Source organism: Pinus tabuliformis, chromosome 1_1 (genome assembly GCF_031772625.1).
Source record: "Pinus tabuliformis cultivar Carrire ecotype Pingquan chromosome 1_1, CPIR1, whole genome shotgun sequence".
NCBI classification, from domain to species: Eukaryota; Viridiplantae; Streptophyta; class Pinopsida; order Pinales; family Pinaceae; genus Pinus; species Pinus tabuliformis.
The window spans coordinates 798,880,427-798,900,141 of NC_142297.1; the positions used below are offsets into that span (position 1 = coordinate 798,880,427).

The following is a 19,715-nucleotide window of genomic DNA, read 5'->3' on the forward strand; positions in this document are numbered from 1 at the left end:
TAGTAGCAAAAGGGTATTCTCAGGTTGAAGGTATCGACTTTCATGAGATTTTTTCATCAGTTGTAAAACTTGTTTCTATTCATACTGTGTTGGCACTAACTGCATTACTTAACCTTGAGTTAGAACAGTTAGATGTTAAAACAACTTTTCTACATGGTGATTTGAATGAAGAGTTATATATGGAGCAACCAGAAGGTTTTGTACAAGGTCGCAGTAGAAGATTAGTTTGCAAGCTCAGGAAATCACTGTATAGTCTGAGGCAATCTCCCAGACAATGGTATAAGAAGCTTGATTTCTTCATGGTGAGCCAGAAATTTATTAGAAGTGAGTATGATCATTGTGTATACTTCAAAATTTTCAATGGCATTTTCATTATCTTAGCTTTGTATGTTGACGATATGCTTATTGCAAGAAAAAGCATGGAAGAGATCAACAGGTTAAAGGCTCAGCTCTCTAGGATGTTTGATATGAAGGATCTTGGAGCAGCAAAACATATCTTGGGCATGGAGATACACAGAGACAGGAAAAATGGTAAGCTTTGGTTATCACAGCAGAAGTATGTGGAGAAAGTATTTGAAAAATTCTGTATGAACAATGTGAAACCTGTTAATGTTCCATTAGCTTCCCATTTTAAGCTTTCTTTGGTTTTGAGTCCTAGAACGGATGAAGAAAAGCAGTATATGTCTCATGTACCATATGCTAATGCTGTAGGCAACTTAATGTATATGTTGGTATCTATAAGACCTGACATTTCACTTGTAGTTGGAGTTGTCAGTGGGTTCATGGCAAATCCAGGTGAAGAACATTGGCGAGCAGTGAAATGGGTGCTTCGATATCTAAGAGGCACAAGTGACCATTGCATCATCTTTAATGGTAGTGAAGTCAGTTTGCAGATATGCAGAAGCTGATTATGCAGGTGATTTGGACAAAAGAAGATCTACTACAGGTTATGTCTTTACTCTTGCAGGTGAAGCAATTAGTTGGATGTCAAAGCTTCAAGAAACAGTTGCATTGTCCACTATCGAAGCAGAATATATAGCTGCTTCAAATGCTAGTAAATAAGAAATCTGGTTAAAGGGTCTACTTGATGAGATTGGAAGGATGCAGGAGAAAGTGAATGTACTTTGTGACAGTCAAAGTGCTATTCACTTGGCTACAAACCCTGCTTATCACAGCAGAACCAAGCACATTGATGTAAGGTATCATTTTCTGAGACATGTGATCTATGGTGGAAAAATAGCTCTTCAAAAGGTCCATACATGAGAGAATTGTGCAGACATATTCACAAAGCCAGTTACAGTAGAGAAGCTGCAATGGTGTTTAGCTTCTCTTGGCTTCTAGAAAAGATGATGAATGGGCATGGGCAAGGGATTAGGAAAATTGTTGTCAAGGTGGAGTTTGTTGGTAATTGACAGCAAATTAATGAAAATGTAAATTTGGGTAAATTATATTAGTTATTGACAAGTCAGTTTCATATTTAATCAGCAGTTATGTAACTGAGGAGGCTCATATAAAATTGATGAATTCCCGAACTATTGTAACGGAGAATCATTTCATTGATTGAATAGAAATTCCAATCCCTTGCCCCGTGGATGTTTCCTTGACACTCTGTCGCGGTTTTACCACGTAAATCTTGTGTTTTTACTTGTATGGTTATATTCAATTTCATTATTTTCTTTCTTGTTTTGTAACCTACGGTAACTACAGAGGTAAGGGTTTCATTTAATTTTATTATTGTGAATGTGGTGTCTCAACTCCATATTGATCCATACCATGGGGATTCTACAAGTGAACAGATTTTTGACTTTTTTGAGAGGTGCCAAACTTGAAAGACGAGAGACAAGTCGTTATCTGGAGATGTTTTACAGCTTAAAGTACAGAAATCTGGTTAGTGGTGTTGATATACTTGATTTGCGGATATGTCGGTATTATGGTCATTCTTACCTGTTTTGGTTTGGGAAAGCTGGGAAAATCTAATGTACCTTTGTTTGTTTTTGTGGGCAGGTTAAAACTGTGCCCTTAGCTGTTGAAGAAAGTGTTGATGGGATTGAAGATAAAAGTATAGAATTTCTTGGGGGAGATATACCCATATGATTCCAACTAAGTGAAAATTGATTTATTAGTTGTTGTGTGCAGGTTACTCATGTCAGTTGCTTGACATCATATTTGTTCGTTCACTTTTATCTGGGGTTTTTCTGACCGGAGGATCTATAACTGGACGATCTGCGATTGGATCTGCCAGGGATGAAATGGGTTCTTCTTATTATGGATCAAAAAAGGGAACTGGCTATGACTCCGCTTGAACTTAAACTACCTGTGCTTCCTTTTATACAACTTGGACTCCCTCATCCTCTTTGTCTACACCTTCAATGCCCATCAATTTCACTCACCATGACATGGACATGACCCAGGTCAGTCTCTCCACATCACCTTTAGCCGTCCCTAGCCACACCCAATCTGCTTAGACAGTAAAACCTAGTAAGTAGACTTGTGACTGACTAGCCATGATTACTAATCTAATTTGTTTACAAATACCTAGTGCTTAAAAATAAATAGAAGCCACCTAATGTCCAATTGCAATGGGTGTTGCAATGCCCCTTCAATTCAAACGAGAGTTTTCTCTTCTGAGGTTTCTAGAGAAGAGGAACGACACAATACATCGAAGGAGTCCTTATGCTAGACATGATTGAAAGTAATATAGTTATATGTCATCATGTTGCAAACTTGTCTAGCTTCTCGGAAATGGTAACCTGCAAATTTTGTATTGTTAGGCTTACAGATGTTGTGTGATGAACTTGTCTCACACTCAATGAATTTGTTTATACGCATTATTTGAGAGGTTGTAACATGTTAAGATCATGAAGAGGAATAGTTTGGTCCCTCTTCAGTCCAGTTTACAAATATAATTGAAAATGAACTTCTTGGACTCCCTCATCCTCTTCGTCTACACCTTCAACGCCCATCAATTTCGCTCACCATGACATGGACATGACCCAGGTCAGTCTCTCTGCATCACCTGTAGCCGTCCCTAGCCACACCCAATCTGCTCAGACAGTAAAACCTGGTAAGTAGACTTGTGACTGACTAGCCATGATTACTAATCTAATTTGTTTACGAATACCTAGTGCTTAAAAATAAATAGAAGCCACCTAATGTCCAATTGCAATGGGTGTTGCAGTGCCCCTTCAAGTCAAATGAGAGTTTTCTCTTCTGAGGTTTCTAAAAAAGAGGAATGACAGAATACAGCGAAGGAGTCCTTATGCTAGACATGATCGAAAGTAATATAGTTGCATGTCATCATGTTGCAAACTTGTCTAGCTTCTCAGAAATGGTAACCTGCAAATTTTGTCTTGTTAGGCTTATAGATGTTGTGTGATGAACTTGTCTCACACTCAATGAATTTGTTTATACACATTATTTGAGAGCTTGTAACATGTTAAGATCATGAAGAGGAACAGTTTGGTCCCTCTTGAGTCCAGTTTACAAATATAATTGAAAATGAACATCTTTTCTCAGAACGTTTTCATTTTCTTACCAGCCGGCTTGTGTGTTACTTAGTAAATCATCATTAGAATATAGATTTTTTTTTCAAATAATAGCGAGTAAGGTGGGTTTTACCTTTCTTAACTATTTTATGACTTATATGCAATAATGTAAATAACGGTTTTAGTTTTTCATCACACTACAATTTAGAGTTGATTATTTTACTAGATTAGTTGTACGAAAGGCCCCTCATTCATGTAAGCATGCTTACTGACGATGGCAAAAAGAATTTTAAATTTTGGATCTTTCTGTTGCTTACGCTGATGGGATTGATGTCCCTGCTTCTGCGGCTGATGGTTCTTAAAATGGAAGGAATGCAAGCTTGGATGTAGGGACTTAAACTGGTAGCGCCTCTCAATCTGGCTCAGGTGCTTTCTTTGCAGCGGAATCTGATTTTAGGTTTTTATCCCCTTTGGAACTGAGGGGAAATAAGTTGTTGAGGCAATGACATGTGGTCTTCCCACATTTGCAACATGTAATGGAGGTCCTGCTGAAATTATTGTGAATGGGGTGTCTGGATTCCATATTGATCCCCATACCATGGGGATTCTACAAGTGAACAGATTGCTGACTTTTTTGAGAGGTGCGAGACAGATCCCACCTACTGGAACAAGATCTTTGATGCTAGTCTACAGCGTATCTATGAAAAGTAAGTTTAGGGACAGATTTCATTTTTCATATAAACTTTTTCATTTTTCATATGGTTCCATAGATCGTACATGGCCTCATGAGGATGTAAATGAAAATATTCAATTAAATTCAACTATATACATCCATCTATACAAGTTGATATTGGGAATGGGTCTAATGTGCTTTTGTTTGTTTTTGTGGGCAGGTTAAAACTGTGCCCTTAGCTGTTGAAGAAAGTGTTGATGGGATTGAAGATAAAAGTGCAGAATTGCTTGGGGGAGATATACCCATATGATTCCAACTAAGTGACAATTGATCTATTAGTTGCTATGTGCAGGTTACTCATGTCAGCTGCTTGACATCCTATTTGTTCGTTCACTTTTATCTAGGGTTTTTCCATTACCAGGTTCACCAATTGAACCTCTCTTTTTCACAACATAGATATCTATTTATATTTAATCCAATGCTGCAACATTCCATTACTTAATGGATCCATACATCACATATACATCTTCAAGAATAATATCTTGAGAATAATGAAATCCAACTCTAAATCTAGACTTTGCTATAAAAGGGACACATCAAGTTGAGCATTTCACTCTATGGAAGCATAATTACACTGAGATCTAAGAAAGATGAAACATGGCATATATGTAGAACTATTACACTATCTGACATGGAAAGCCTCTCAAAATCTAATTAAATAGAGATTAGGAAAAAGGCCCAAGGCAGTATGTGAAAAGATGAAAATCAATTAGACTATGTAATCCTAAATCATTTATTAAAAAAAAAACTTATAAGTACAAGGTTAATCAACAAATCCCATTTTTGTTATATCTCCAATTTCTGGTTAAACATTAAAATTAGTCATTTTCATAAAATGAGAAAAACACAATTCAACTTAAACCAAATATTTCAAAAAAAACTATAAATTATTTAACAACATAAATGATGGTATATACAATCACTCTCCATGCAACAAAAATAAAGCAAAATTAAAATCCTCTCCCAGACAATCCTGTCTGCAAAATGACTTTAAAACACATTTCAAATAACCATTGTAAATTTGGTGAACCTGCCACCAAAAAATGGTAACAAAATTTAATAAATCCTTATTATAGATACAAATTGTGCAGGCCACCCATATAGGCGGCGGAGTTAAAAACTTTGAACAAGCATTTCCCAGATACAAATTGTGCAAGCCACCCATATAGGCGGCGGAGTTAAAAACTTTGAACAAGCATTTCCCAAAGTCCCACTCGTTCGGCTCCACTAAAAAAACTAAAAGCTCTCTCATAAGTCTTCTTGTTGATCCCAGCCTGTTGCCAATGAGTGTGGCTCAAACCCGTTTTGATTGATCTTGAGAAGGAATTCCTGAAATTATGATATGGTGTTAGGGCTTGTTAATGCATCCATCAGAATACATACCACAGGACAAATGCATTGCTAATGAAATAAACTTAATTTGAATTTCAATTTTTCCCAATACAATACAGAGCTAATGACATTAACCATACAAAGGAACAATTATTACTAACATATTTCAATTTTGAAATTTTGAAATTTACCTGTGACCAAAGTCCTTCACAGAAGATCAATTGAGTATAACTTGGATAGTCGAGAGAAAGAATTGTTATCTCCCCGCCAAGACTCATTTCCAGCCTTTTAATAGTGCTGCAACTTCAGCTTTGACACTGCTGCTTGAAAAAAAATAATGATTTGCTTTATACCAGTTTATGCACTTTCCATAACTTGTTCACATTTTACTTCCAGCTCTAGCCTGCCTTCCCCAAGATGGAGAAAAGTTCAGTGTTGATCAGGAGGATTGCAGGATTGTAAATGCCTGGAAACCCTAAAACCATATTCCTCGTCGCTTAATCAAATCACTGCAATAATGCAGATCAAGACTTACAAAGCAGGCAACCTGCAATCTGCACTGTTTTTTTTTTCATAACGAAGCCATGGGTATAATACAATGAAACCTTGAAACTCTTTCAACCCCTTCTGTTGCCAGCACAACCATCCACACCATATTGATCTAGTAATTGTACAAGTCTATCTCTGGACAGAGGCTGCAAAGGGACCAGATAATATAGATAACAAACATATATCAGAATTTGGATGCATTGGTAACAAATATCCAATATCATTCAGAAATAAATAAAATGGAATGCACATCCAACATGAAAATGCATACCTTTGCTTGAAAATCATCAACACCAGCCTCAAAGAAGAGGTCTTTATCAGATTGCAAGGTATTTGCTGTAAGTGCAACAATGGGTGTTTTGACTCCCATTGATCTCAGTTGCCTTGTTGCCTGAAATTAAAGCAGTCATTTCGGTGATAAGAATGAACCCAAAGTTTTAGAAACTGAGATGGTTGAGATGATTAATTCAGTAGCACAGACAAAATAAAACAAAATTTCAAAATTATAAGTTTTAAAGATTTAAAAGTTGTATACCTCATGCCCATCCATAACAGGCATCTCTTTGTCCATTAACACAAGATCATATGTTCTGCCCTGCTTGAAATAGTCCACTGCTACCTTCCCATTCTCAGCTTCTTCACAGTAAAGATTAAGGCTTTGAAGCACCCTCCCGAAAATTATCTGAGGTTGATTCAGTGAAAAATAATGAATGAGATCTCAGCAGCAAGCTCTAGGTAAATTAACCTTGTATGGCCACAAGCAGTATCCTAAAACCAAACAACGATTTAGTCCTGATATAACTTACTCTGTTGATTTGTGTGTCTTCCACGAGCAAGATTCGTCTGGGGGAGCTACAAGAATCCTGAGAAATCATGGAACTTTTTGACTTCACAGTTCTAACTTTCTGACTTCTGGTTTCAGTCTGAGATGAAATGTGGATATCATCCCAAATAATGCGTGCTGATCTGCAATCTGCTATATCAAATTTGAAAACAAATGAAACCCATCTCAGCCGAGGGCAAACGATTTGAATGTGATCTAAATAAATGAAAACCCAATTAAGTTAAAACAATTGACACCAATTTCAATCAAACAAAAGGGACTTTAGTGCAATCCAAACAAATGAAGAAATATCACTAAAGTTACCTCTTGTATTGAATCCTTTAGAGCATTGGGTTTCCTGAGCTCTTTGGCCTGCATCTTCTTCCTGCAAACCCTCACAATAAGACCATGTCCTCCTACGCTTCCAAACCATCCCTAAAATAGCCAAACAGGCCACCAGCGCAACACCCATTATCTGCAGGACCCAGTTCAACCCTGCTCTCAAAAAGTACAGACTGTCTTCACCCTCTCTCCCATTTAGGTGTTGAGCACTCAAACACAGATGTTGAGATACAACCATCTGAATAAACCCAAAATATTACAGATTGTGAAGAAGCTGGGAACCCAAAAACTGACTCTCTTCTTCTGTGGGGTATATGGTAATGGTAATGTTAAGTTTAATTTTAGAATTAAAAAAATTATTAATTCTAAATTGTAATTTCAAAATAAAATAGGACAGTGATACAGTGATGTGTCTCTGCTTTTAAATTATATATATAAATAAATATTATGATTTTGTTTAATTAATCTTAACAAACTTTAACATAAGCATTAAAACATTTTTCTTATTAAATAAAACTGCACATTTTAAAATTCTATAGAAAACATAATAAGTAGTTTAAAAGATTTTACTAGTACAATAAAACTATATACTTTAAAACCATAGATTTAGTGAAAACATAATATGTAGTTTAAAAGAATTTATTTGTACAATAAAACTAGATAATTATACATTTTAAAATTATAGATTTAATGAAAATTTAATGTGTAGTTTAAAAGGTAGTTGTTTTTAGTGCATGTTTTTGGATTTTTTGGTGCCAAGATTTGGCAAGAAAATTTGAGGTGAAAACTTGATTTGTGTTATTTAAATTGGTTTTTTGATTGTATATATGGATTCAGTGCCCTAAAAAATCTCTTGGGCACTTCAATTGTGCAGAGATTACTCATAAAACTTGTCATTTCAATAAATTCCTACCGGATTTTAGAGAAATTAGAGTAGACAAAACTCACCAAAAAAGCTTCCAAAAAATCGCACTAAAAACAACTAAGTTTAAAAAAAATTACTAGTACAATAAAACTACATACTTTAAAACAATAAATTTAATGAAAAATTGAAACAAATCTTAATATTATTCTTCATCGATTTATTGTATTTCCCTTAACTTCTGCCGCGTTAATAACATTTAAAAAAAAGTGCAATACCCCATGACCACATTTATTCAGAATATGGAGAGAAAAGCTTTCATTGAGATTGTGTCCTTATAGGGTCATCACAAGCCTATTTTCTAGGTCTTTATATTGTTCTTTGTGGTGGTAATAAATATTGATTGAATGATCTTAGACATTGTAAATATATAATTTTGAAACAATATAATGATGTGTAGAAATTACATCGATTTTACAAGACATTTCAAGCTACTAGTTCCTTTTCTATTGCCTTACGGCATTTTCTTTACAACATCTGATGCAAATGCTAATTATTATTTTTTCATTTTAATAAAGTCAGTAAATCTGTATATGGTCATAGCTTACATGCATGCCAGAATGAGATCACATGTCAAAATCATAAGTCAAAATCATATTTACTTACTAAGTAATACCTCAACTTATAATTTACAATTGACAAAGTCAAACATAAAAGGGGAAGAAGGTACATACCATCATAACTCGTAGAGGCATCTTGATTTTTGTTATCATAATTTCACAATTGTTAGCCCTTAGCATGTCAACCTTCAGTGGGAATACACAATAATGTTTATTAAGATATTTGAATTCCCAAATATTGTATCTATTAGGTTATATAAACAAAAAAAACAAAACAAACTAACCAGGTTTTAGCACATAGAAGAAAAAGAAAAGAGAAGAGAAGAAAAGCATCAACTATATTATATGCATTTTCTAAAGCTATCAAGAGTACACGGGTGAGTGAAAATAATAAAATCATTCATAACTGGGTGATACGTATTCCATATATTTAAGGCATCCCAAGTAGTCAAAAAATTTAAAGAGAGTTTGGTGTGAAACTTAAGCCAAGGGTTCATGAATGTAGAAGTAAAAGCGAAAAAAATAACTTTTAAATACTGACAGTCCAGAATGGAAACTGGTTGCATGATTGGGACAACACATATCTAATTTCCCATCCATCCTTTTCTAAGAGTATATAAACAAATAATTGCACATTGCTACAAAGAAATGAGAGTTTTGCGGCATCTAACTTTAAAATGGTTAAACTAAACCAAAAGAATGGAGATAATAATTGCACATTGCTGCAGAGAAATGAGAGTTTTGCCGCATCTAACCTTAAAATAGTAAAATTAAACCATAAAAACGGAGATAATCAATGTCTAATTTGCCATCGAACTGTAAAGTCTAATATAATGAACCTATAGCAGCTAACCCAAACAGTAATAGATCCTGTGCAACTCAGGCATATAGCAGGATAGGTTTGCCCTGTTCCAGGCAGAAGCCACAAACAAATCTTTTATAGAAATAAGTTACAGTCTACAAACAATACAGACATACTCATGTATATGATTTAAAATGAACCCATTATTCCCTGCTAAATTCTGCATAAAGCCTAGAAGCTAACAAAATAAATGGCATAAATGGATGGTACGACAAGCTTCAGGAGTTTGACATCCTTTTCTTCAGATGGCCCCACGATGTGAGGTATATGCAGTGTGTTCATGTACTTCTTTTTGCTATGAGATGCATTGTGTTGTATAGATCCCTGTTTGATGTTTGATGTGGGATCTTGTTTTCTTACTTGTTTCATGATTCCTGCTTGATGTGACGCGGAATCATCTGTGGGATATAATTGTTGTCATGATTCGTCATGTTTTGTTTAAGATACCTTTGTTGTTATGTTGACGGGATACTCATGTGTCACCACGTATGTTTGCATTGAGATCCCTTTAATGTTATGTCAACGGGATGCTCATTATCATCATGCATGAGTTTATGTCATATTGATAGGAGTCCTTTTTTTTACTGAGAGTTTCTGTAGTGGAACATCTCGTGGAGCCACTCCTTCGTCAGGGCATTTTCCTTGTATAATAGCGACAACACCACCTATGTACATCATCACTATTGACAGCACTTAATGTAGCGGCCTACACCATCTTGACACTGGGGCCTAGAGACGTAGTCCCTCTTGGACGAACTCCGTTATTAACGTCTTGTATTTTTATGTCGCTGATGATTGTCATGTTCCTTCTTCTTTACAACATGCATATCTGTTCCTCTATGCTATTTTAAATGCAATTCTAATCACATCATGAAAGTAAAATATCTTGGTTAAATCTGGGAGTTGAGTCAACTCGGATCAAGTTTGGTATCAAAGCGGTCTTTGCGTGGATGTGAATTGCAAGCGTGAACAATGGAACGTGTAGCGATAGAGGATGAAAAAGAGATGTACAAGACCATGCTCAAAATTTCCCAAAGGGTGGAAATAATGTATGAATCTCTACAAAAAGAGATAGAGGAAAAGGAGCGATTGCAGCTTCAATTGCGAGCCACGGAAGAGGCCCTGGAAGAACTAAAGCACAACAACCAAAATCTTCAAACAGAGAATGTTGAATTGAAGATGCATCTACAAGAAGGGAAAGAGGAAGAACAAAGTTTGCTACGACAAATACAAGCTAAGGAAGAGGCCTTGGAAAAGCTGCAGCGTGACCCATGTGAGGTAAAAAGTAATTCTCTAAATTCATGTATGTGTCCTGATGATGATTTCGCTATTTTTGAAAATCATGCCATAGGAATTGGCTCCAAAATGTTAAAAGAATGGGGTATGAAGGAAATGTCTTGGGCATTAATGTTCAAGGCATTGTCAACCCCATCAAAGTAGAAGAATTACCCTGTCAGGCAGGACTTGGGTATGTCAGAAAGGAAGTTGGGGAATGCGCCATGACATCAAGATAACCACCAACAACAAATGATGATAAGTCCTCATCGGTTCTTTCCAATTCAACAGGGAAGGTAAAAGATGTTGATTTCCTTTCGGTTTCTTCTTCATATAGTATGATTTCTGTTGGAGATGTGGAGATACCAATTACAAGGAAAAACATGAGGCTCCTTAGCAGGATGAAGTGCAAGGAGGAAAAAGAACTTGGTGTTAATAAACAAGGCATAACTCAACCATTGGAGGTTGTGCAGAGACCTTGACTTGCAGGCTTGGGATACACCGAAGGAGAATGCTCGAAGGTGTCAGATTCTTTCAAGACATCATCGAGGAAAGAGAATGATGGGAACACATCACCATCATCCCATGGCAGTGGCCATTGTAGGGAGAGAGATGAGGCAAGCTCTTATCACCATAATGACACTAGAGGCAGCAAGGAAAGGTACAACCAGTTTCGATATTTGAATGTTCATTTCGATTATAATCATGTTGTTAATGATGAACGTAAATCATGGAATCGAAAAACATCTACCTTTTGTGGATTACATAACCATACATTTCTAAGTGTTGGAAAAGAATAGCAGCACACAAAAGGATGAGGCATGAAAGACCCTCTCAATAGCAGGCAAAGAAACATGTTAATCAGATCTGGAGGAAGAAGATGTATTGCAGCCATTGCAACAGAGGTGGCCATCAAAGAGCCACTTGTTGGAGGCTCCATCCAGAGCAGTGCCTTAAAGACAAAGCGTCAGTGCATGAACCACGTGAAACAATTGTTTGACAAGCAAAACCACCACAAGGGGGTGACCCATTCACATTGATAAGTGAAAATTGGTTTCTAGATATGTTAGCTTGTCATGGTCATGCTTTTGTAAATCATTTGTTGCATTTTAAAATGTAAAAGTGATGATGTGTTTTCCATCACCTGTTAAGCAACAACGATGTCTGGTTTTATTTTGAGTTGCATGATAAACTATGAAAGTGATGTTGTGTTTCCATCACTTGTCAAAGAAACAATAATGTTTGACCTTATCTTTGTAAATCATGTGTTGCAGTGATGATGTGATTTCCATCACTTGTTGGAGCAACAATGATATGTTGGCCTTGTTTTCGTGGCTGGGGTATTGTATCCATCTTGATGTAAACTTGACCACCGAGTATCTGTTATAAACTTGTGGCAATTATGGGATGCTTGGGTCATTAGTTGGTCATGTAAGACAAGCATGTAATTTGCAAAAAAATGTACTATAGGTTATAGAGGTTACAGGTGTCGACTCATCGCTTAAGGCTCCGAAGAACAAAGGTGAAGGAGATGGAAGCAAGACCTTTTCAGGACACTTGTGATGTAGACAAGGTACAGAGAAGTTGCAGATTATTTTTCATGATTTTGGAGGACCAAAAGCTCCTCAGTGGGGAGGATTGATCCAGGTGGCTCCAGACACAGGAAAAAGTCCCAGAGGACTCAGAAAGGGTCAAAAGATCAAAGTGATCAGCATGTTGTGGAACTAAGACCAGAGCGTAGATCTCGTCGTCCTAATCGCAACGGTGCGAACGATTCATCAAATCGAGCTCGTATGCAAAAGTTAGAGGCTGTCAAAGTTCAGGGTTGACTTGGGTGACTTGGTAGGCTTAAGGAGGGAACAATTTCGCCGAAACCCAACCACCGTATTCTAGCCAATTGAGGCTGGATTCCGGGCAAAATTGTCAAACGGATAAAAACACTCCTATAGTCAATTTTCGAATGTTCAAAAATGCCTAATGGATTTTTTTATAACGTAAAAAATAAAAATAAAAATAATTAAAGTGGTGGTAGGCCATGAACTCCACCACCCCTATCACACCCAAACCATATTACCAAAAATGAATTTTTAATGGCCGACGGGTCATGACCCCTATTGGCCCCCAACCAACCCACATTACATTTAATACATATTATATATGGGTTGTGGGCAGGCCACCTCCGGTGGATCCGGCCCACACCCAACCTCCACTTAATACATGTTGTTAACAAGCCATGGCCGGCGGAGTTCAAACCCGCCCGGCTGGAATGGCCGGCCCACCACTTGGGCACCCACACAACACCAATACAATAATACAACCAAACAACATTAACTCTAATGAAAACCATGTAACGGTTACTACCATACGATATGTGCACAGTTACCAAAACGCGTCGTTGCATAAATTTAATAAAACGTTACAACTGCATGTGGAATTGTTGGGGGCGGGATTTGATCCCCTGACCCTCCCTTAACAAATTGCTCGAATTACCAACGCGACAAATTGATTCCTTTGTTTTATCCGCCCAACATTTTACATATAAAACCTATCAATTGTTCAATGCGCCTAGCATGGAGGAGCGAAGGAGCATGCACGTGGATTGAGGAACATTATTTTTATTATTTTGCAGGTGGAACCATGAACCTGGAAAAAACACAGGCGGAACCATGATTGAGCCAAATTCTCAAGAGGGCGAAATTTTTCCAATGTCCAAATTGGACAAATTTTATGTCTATCCTACACATCTCAACAACACAAACCTGATGGTGCAATCAGAATTCTGATCTAAGCATCATAACTTCAGATGACCCAGAGGAGGGAATCTTTGAGGAATCTAGGGGAATCTAAAAGATCCCTTAAGCCCTAGATTTTCATTTTCTCAAAATTCAAAATTTGATAGTCGATTTTACATTATTCGATGCCAAAAATCTGATGGTGCATTCAAATTTTCTTTTTGATCATTTCATTTTTCAGCCACTTTTCAAAGTGGAGTATAGTTGTCAGCATTCAACGTGCGAGCATTTATTTCCATGAGATTTTACGCCGCGAGATGGATGGTACGACAAGCTTCAGTAGTTTGACATCCTTTTATTCATATTGCCCCAGGATGTGAAGTATATGCAGTGTGTTCATGTACTTCTTTTTGCGATGAGATGCATTGTGTTGCATAGATCCCTGTTTGATGTTTGATGTGTGATCTTGTTTTCTTACTTGTTTCATGATTCCTACTTGATGTGGCACGGAATCATCTGTGGGATGTACTTTTGTCATGATTCATCATGTTTTGTTTGAGATCCCTTTGTTTTTATGCTGACGAGATACTCATGTGTCGCCATGTATGTTTGCATTGAGATCCCTTTAATTCCATGTTGGCGGGATGCTCATTATCATCATGCATGAGTTTATGTCATACTGATAGGAGTCCTTTTTTTACTGAGAGTTCTTGTAGTGGAACATCTCGTGGAGCCACTCTTGTGTCAGGGCATTTTCCTTGTATGATAGAGATGTCACCACCTATGTACATCATCACTATTGACAGCACTTAATGCAGTGGCCTACACCATCTTGACACCGGGGCTCGGAGACGTAGTCCCTCCTGAACAAACTCCGTTATCAACGTCTTTTATTTTTATGTTGCTGATGATTGTTATGTTCCTTATTCTTTACAACATGCATATCTGTTCCTTTATGCTATTTTAAATGCAATTCTAATCACATCATGAAAGTAAAAGATCTTGGTTAAATTCGGGAGCTGAGTCAACTCAGATCAATTGAAGAACCCTCACCAAGGCTTGTTGGGTAAAAGCATTATAGAGAGTAGTGGCTTTCCTATAAGGCTAAAGAAACCACTAGAAGTTTGTGAATTGATGAACCTAATCGTTTGGGAAGAGTCACTAAGGTGCTTGTGAGGGTTGTCTAACCACAAGGAATTGCCTTGGGGATAAAGCTCTAGTGTTTGAATCATTGATGAACCACCTAGAGAGGTGATCTCTTACCCATTAGTAGCTTATCCACTGAAGAACCTTCCTCAATATGGACTCTCTTCTCCTGAAAGTGAGCTGAGACACTCTGCACTATGGTATCCTAGAATGGATGTTATTATGTCTGAAAGAACAGAGTGAAAACTTATGTAGTTGGTGAATGAAGGAATTGTAGCCTTGTGGCATCTTGTTTCGGCTGTTCAATTACTTGAAATTCCTCTTAAGAACCACTCCACCTCAAGCACTGGAATCTGGCTCGAAGATGATAGCTACAAGTAACTATGTTTGTAGCATGTCCATAATTGGGTAGAGAGTCAGAGTCCCACTCTCAGTTGACAGATCATTATGTTGCAAAAGATAAGTGTTTATTTGTCCTCCTTTAAGTTAAATGTTTTTTGTGTGTGTTTAACATTGGTTAAATGTTCCATTCATGATATGAAATTGGGACTCCATTCATAAAATAGGAATGACAATACTCCATGCAATGATTTTTAGTGAAAAAATAATTTTTCTATGATTATTTATGTATTGTACTATGACCTTAATAATTGGTTAAATGTATGGGTGAAATTTCTTGTTTAGATGATATTTGTGTTTATCTTGAGATTGGAAACTTAGTCCACTCGTGTATATGTATCCTTTCAACATGGATAAATACGTGACTACATGTAATGGGCTACATTTTTCCCATTTAAGCTCAGGAATAGATAGCATTGTGTGTGTGTGTACGTACATCTCTATGATCATGCACATACAATAGCTTATGATCATGACTATGTTTTGCTAAATATCTGGAGGGATAAGTCGGAAGAGCCGGTGTATTCCCTATATGTCATTGACTATGGATAACAGGCCTGAGCGAAGGCCTTGTACGTTTAATAAGTGGTCACTAGGCGTAGAGATAGAACTCTTTTAATCCCGAATAACATGGTGTCAGAAGGAACTAGTTTAACCCTCTTCACTCCTTTGTCTAGGCGCTGTGACCAAATTCTTATGGCAGGATAAATTTAGGCCATCGATGGGAAAGCTCTCATGGCCATTGAATGACCCTGGAAGCTTGGTACCTTAGAAATCAAGGGGAACATCAAACGAAATTGTTGGGGTAGTATCCCCGGGATGACTTGACATGTGGGTCATGTTCTGTGTGGATGAGTTCCCTAGGGCATGAATGAGTTCACATATTTGTTAAGACTGAGGTTGAGCTTAGTGTGGAGCTAGCACTGGCAACATAGCTCGAAAGTTTGTCCCTAGAAGCTTTCCATGGGGAGAAGCGTTGAGACTTGTAGGGATTCAACTCCTGGGGTAACATTACCATAGAGGGTCTGCACCTGCTTAACCATATTTCTATGTATGGGAATTGATTGGCTTAGAAGGGTAGGATGTATGAGCAGGTCGACAACTTGTGTGTGTGTGTGTGTGTATAATCTCTGACATAAATGGGTCAAATGTTGTTATGTGGCCTATGACATGGACAGTCACGTGGGGACTACGTGGGTGCCAAGTGGTGGATTTTCTGACATGGCATAATCTGATTGGCCAAACTTTAAATGGCCATATCTTTTGATCTAGATTTCATATTGAGAAAATTTTTATATTTGATGAGGGGAATGCGATGGTATCATCTGTTTCGAGCTTTTCAAGAGATTAAAAAACAAAAAAACAAAAAACAAAAAATTTAAACCCCATTTCCATAATTGGCCCATGGAGATTGGGTCAACATAGTAACCACCTCTTACTAACCTTGTTAGGGTTGGGTTTAGTAAGGGGTATGTTATAGAGTGGTATCAGAGCCTCTAGGTTCAACACATGGACTAGAAGGTCATCATCGTAGAATTGATAAGCGAGGGTTTGACGCTGGACTTTCTGAGATCTAGTGAGACCTTAAAGCCTCATGGCAAGCATATGTAATATGGTTGTTTTAGAATTTATTATGTGTGTTTCTTGTTATATTTTATCGTGTTATTTGCATGAGGCATAGTATGGACGATATATATGGTTAACTAATGTTAATCCACTAACTAATGTGTAGTGTTGCAACTAGCTATGCATTAACAAATTTCCATCAGCAAGCAGTCAAGTGATGGTGTTTATTATGCAATTGAATTTTGTTAAAATCTAACAACTAAGTGTGTGTATGACAACACATAAAAGACACTAAGGCTCAAAGAGATGAAGTTTAAGGATCACTTGGGCAACAAAGGGTGGTACAATCTAGAAACAATAAACTAAGGAAAGAATAGTAAAATGGCACATTATAGCTTCGACCAATCACAACATGGACATGAAGAAGAAAGATCAATTGAAAAACAAGGAGGGTAGACTCTCTTAATGGGATGAACACATTGAGGAGCCTGAGAGTGGAGATAAGGTGTTGTAAAACTGACAATGGAAGGCTTGTTAGAGTGCAAGAAAGGAAAGTTGAAGTCAATGTAGTCATATTGCAAATCCTATCGAGCCTACAAATGCAAGGCTGACATGAGTTGGGGATAAACCACAAAGACAAGTGAAGCCCATTAGGGTAGGAAGAAAGAACTAATTGATTGAATGAGAGAAAATCTAGAAAGAGGCAATGGTTGTCCAATCAAGACACCATGAAAAGAGGTATTTTGTTAAGTATCCAAAAAGGGAAATCAATCACCCATAAGTAATGTATGAGGAAACTCGTAGAAGACCACATTATTGTCACTATCATCATCATCGCCGTCATGGGATAAGAAGGGAAAGCGAGTATATACTAGAGGAGTTTAAAATGGCTAAGCCTCCACTCTTTGATGGCGAAATAAGGAAATCAGAGGATGTTGAAGCCTAGCTACTGGGAATGAAGAATTTTTTCCAAATCCAGGATTAGTCAGAGAACAAAAAACAAAAGGTAACCACTTTCAGCTTAAGAGGCAAGGATGATATATTGTGGGAATATCTGAAAAATGTAAAGGGCATAAGGGAAGAAGAATTGTTCTGAAAGGAGTTTGAGGAATATTTTAGAAGCAAATATCTATCTGAGAGATACTTTGACAACAAGGAGAAGGAGTTATAAGAGCTTATATTGGGACGAATGACAGGTGATGGGTACACCACTAATTCTAGAATTGTTAGGGTATGTCCCCTACCTTAAGGAAGAGAAAGTAAAGATTCAAAGGTATGTCAATGAACTGCCACAACCTTTAAAGGATATAATCGATTTCGATGAGCCCAAGTCACTATAGGATGCAATTCGAAAACTGAAGCATTGTATGAGTAGTCTAGGCGCAAGCCTAAATATAAATCAGAATGGAGATTCAAGGGCAATGCCAAATTTAAATGGAAACGGAAAAAGGAAACTAAGGGAGAGAGTGCGGCCTCTGTTAATCAAGAAAACCAACAAAAGTCCAGCATTTCTAGTAGAGGTTGTTTTACCCAAGATGAAGCCAAAAGTTATGATAAGGGTCCATATAAGTGTTGGACTTGTGGAGGAAATCACCTAAGGAAAGATTTCCCATAGCACAAGCACGTTGGCCCGAGACTGTACAATGCATAGGAGGCAGAGACAATGAAGGATGTGGTTGAAAATGATCCCATAATTTACCTAGTAGTGGATAATCACTAAGATAATCATTACGTGGTGATTATAGAGATGGAAGGTATGCTCCATGACCCAAAAATTTCAATTTTGATTAACTCTGGTTCAAATTTTAGTTACATCAATCTCATAATTGTTGAGAGATGTACATTAGAGAAGGAATCACACAAGGAGTCTTGGATAGTTCAACTAGGCATAGGGACAAAAATAAGAGTGGATCATTAGGTGAGGGCTTGTATAATCGAGCTGAATTAGATGCCAACAATTACAAATCTCAACATACTGCCATTGGGAACATATAACATTTACTAAGATGGTTTGGTTATATGCACACCAAACCAAGATTGAATTCTTTGAGAAGACCATCGAATGCCTTGATGAAGCCAAAAAACATATAATATTGTGTGGAAAGAAAAAACCCACATTAGTGAGATTAATCTTAGTGATGCAAGCTAAGAGAAGTCACTAGAAGGGATTTCTTTTATTTGTTGTGTAGATATCTAGTGATTGTAACACCCTCCTCCCACATTTACCCAATCTAACCAGTTTACTTGGGTAAACATGTGACGAGGCCTACTGTGATGTGATTCAAATCCCCATTTATAGTTAAGGAAGTGGAATTGGAAAAACAAACCCAATTTGACCTTAATCAGGAGCTACAAACCCTTCAGGAAACAACCAACCCTTCCAGGTGCTTAACCCCTCAGAAAACTTGTCTTTTTCCTAAGTTGGACCCTTGGCTGCTTCCATGACAAGCCATTTTGTGACAGAGGCCCTCTATTCGTTCTGATAGTAAGGCATGCCATCGACTATGGCCTTTATTAGGCAGTTCTAAGCCAACGACCCCAGATTCTATGCCACTTTTTCAGGGCTAGGTCTCATTCCTCTGCCTAGAACTTCATAAAACTTTCATAAATGATAACCAATAATAAAATAAGGCTACTAATGAAAAAATTGGTACAAGGAATTGACTAGACCCCTATTATCAATGATAGACATTTCTTCAAACATATCACAAATATGTAATCTATGGGTCATAATAGTATATCTAAGCATAGGGGTCTCATACTTATCTGAGAATCATCAAGAAGAATTGATGCCTTATCACAATAGTTGCATTATCATATATTAGGTCATATAATCATTCACATTTCATATACTAATCAAATCATGATGAGATCCATAATCAAAGTCTGTCATAAACCAGCTTATAACCAACATAATAGTGAGGATATAACAACCCTACAAACCACATATGAGCAAGTACATTTACAAATGAAATTCCAAGGAGAAGGA

At 37.1% G+C, this 19,715-nt stretch overlaps 1 protein-coding gene across 2 annotated transcripts; it reads right to left on the minus strand.

The window, feature by feature from the left end:
- Positions 1 to 5,383: 5,383 nt before the first annotated feature.
- Positions 5,384 to 7,592, minus strand: LOC149216420 (two-component system protein A-like). Of its 2 annotated transcripts, none has more exons than XM_089391198.1 (6): positions 7,247 to 7,592; positions 6,906 to 7,075; positions 6,635 to 6,781; positions 6,371 to 6,490; positions 5,742 to 6,245; positions 5,384 to 5,547 (listed from the first exon to the last, which is right to left on the minus strand). In XM_089391198.1, exons 1-5 carry the CDS (start codon positions 7,500 to 7,502, stop codon positions 6,168 to 6,170), a joined length of 771 nt encoding a protein of 256 aa, XP_089247324.1. In that variant the 5' UTR covers positions 7,503 to 7,592; the 3' UTR covers positions 5,384 to 5,547; positions 5,742 to 6,167. The 2 variants fall into 2 exon arrangements, with proteins under 2 accessions (XP_089247324.1, XP_089247325.1); XM_089391199.1 differs by having other exon boundaries at positions 5,385 to 5,547; positions 6,906 to 7,072; positions 7,247 to 7,589.
- Positions 7,593 to 19,715: the final 12,123 nt, after the last annotated feature.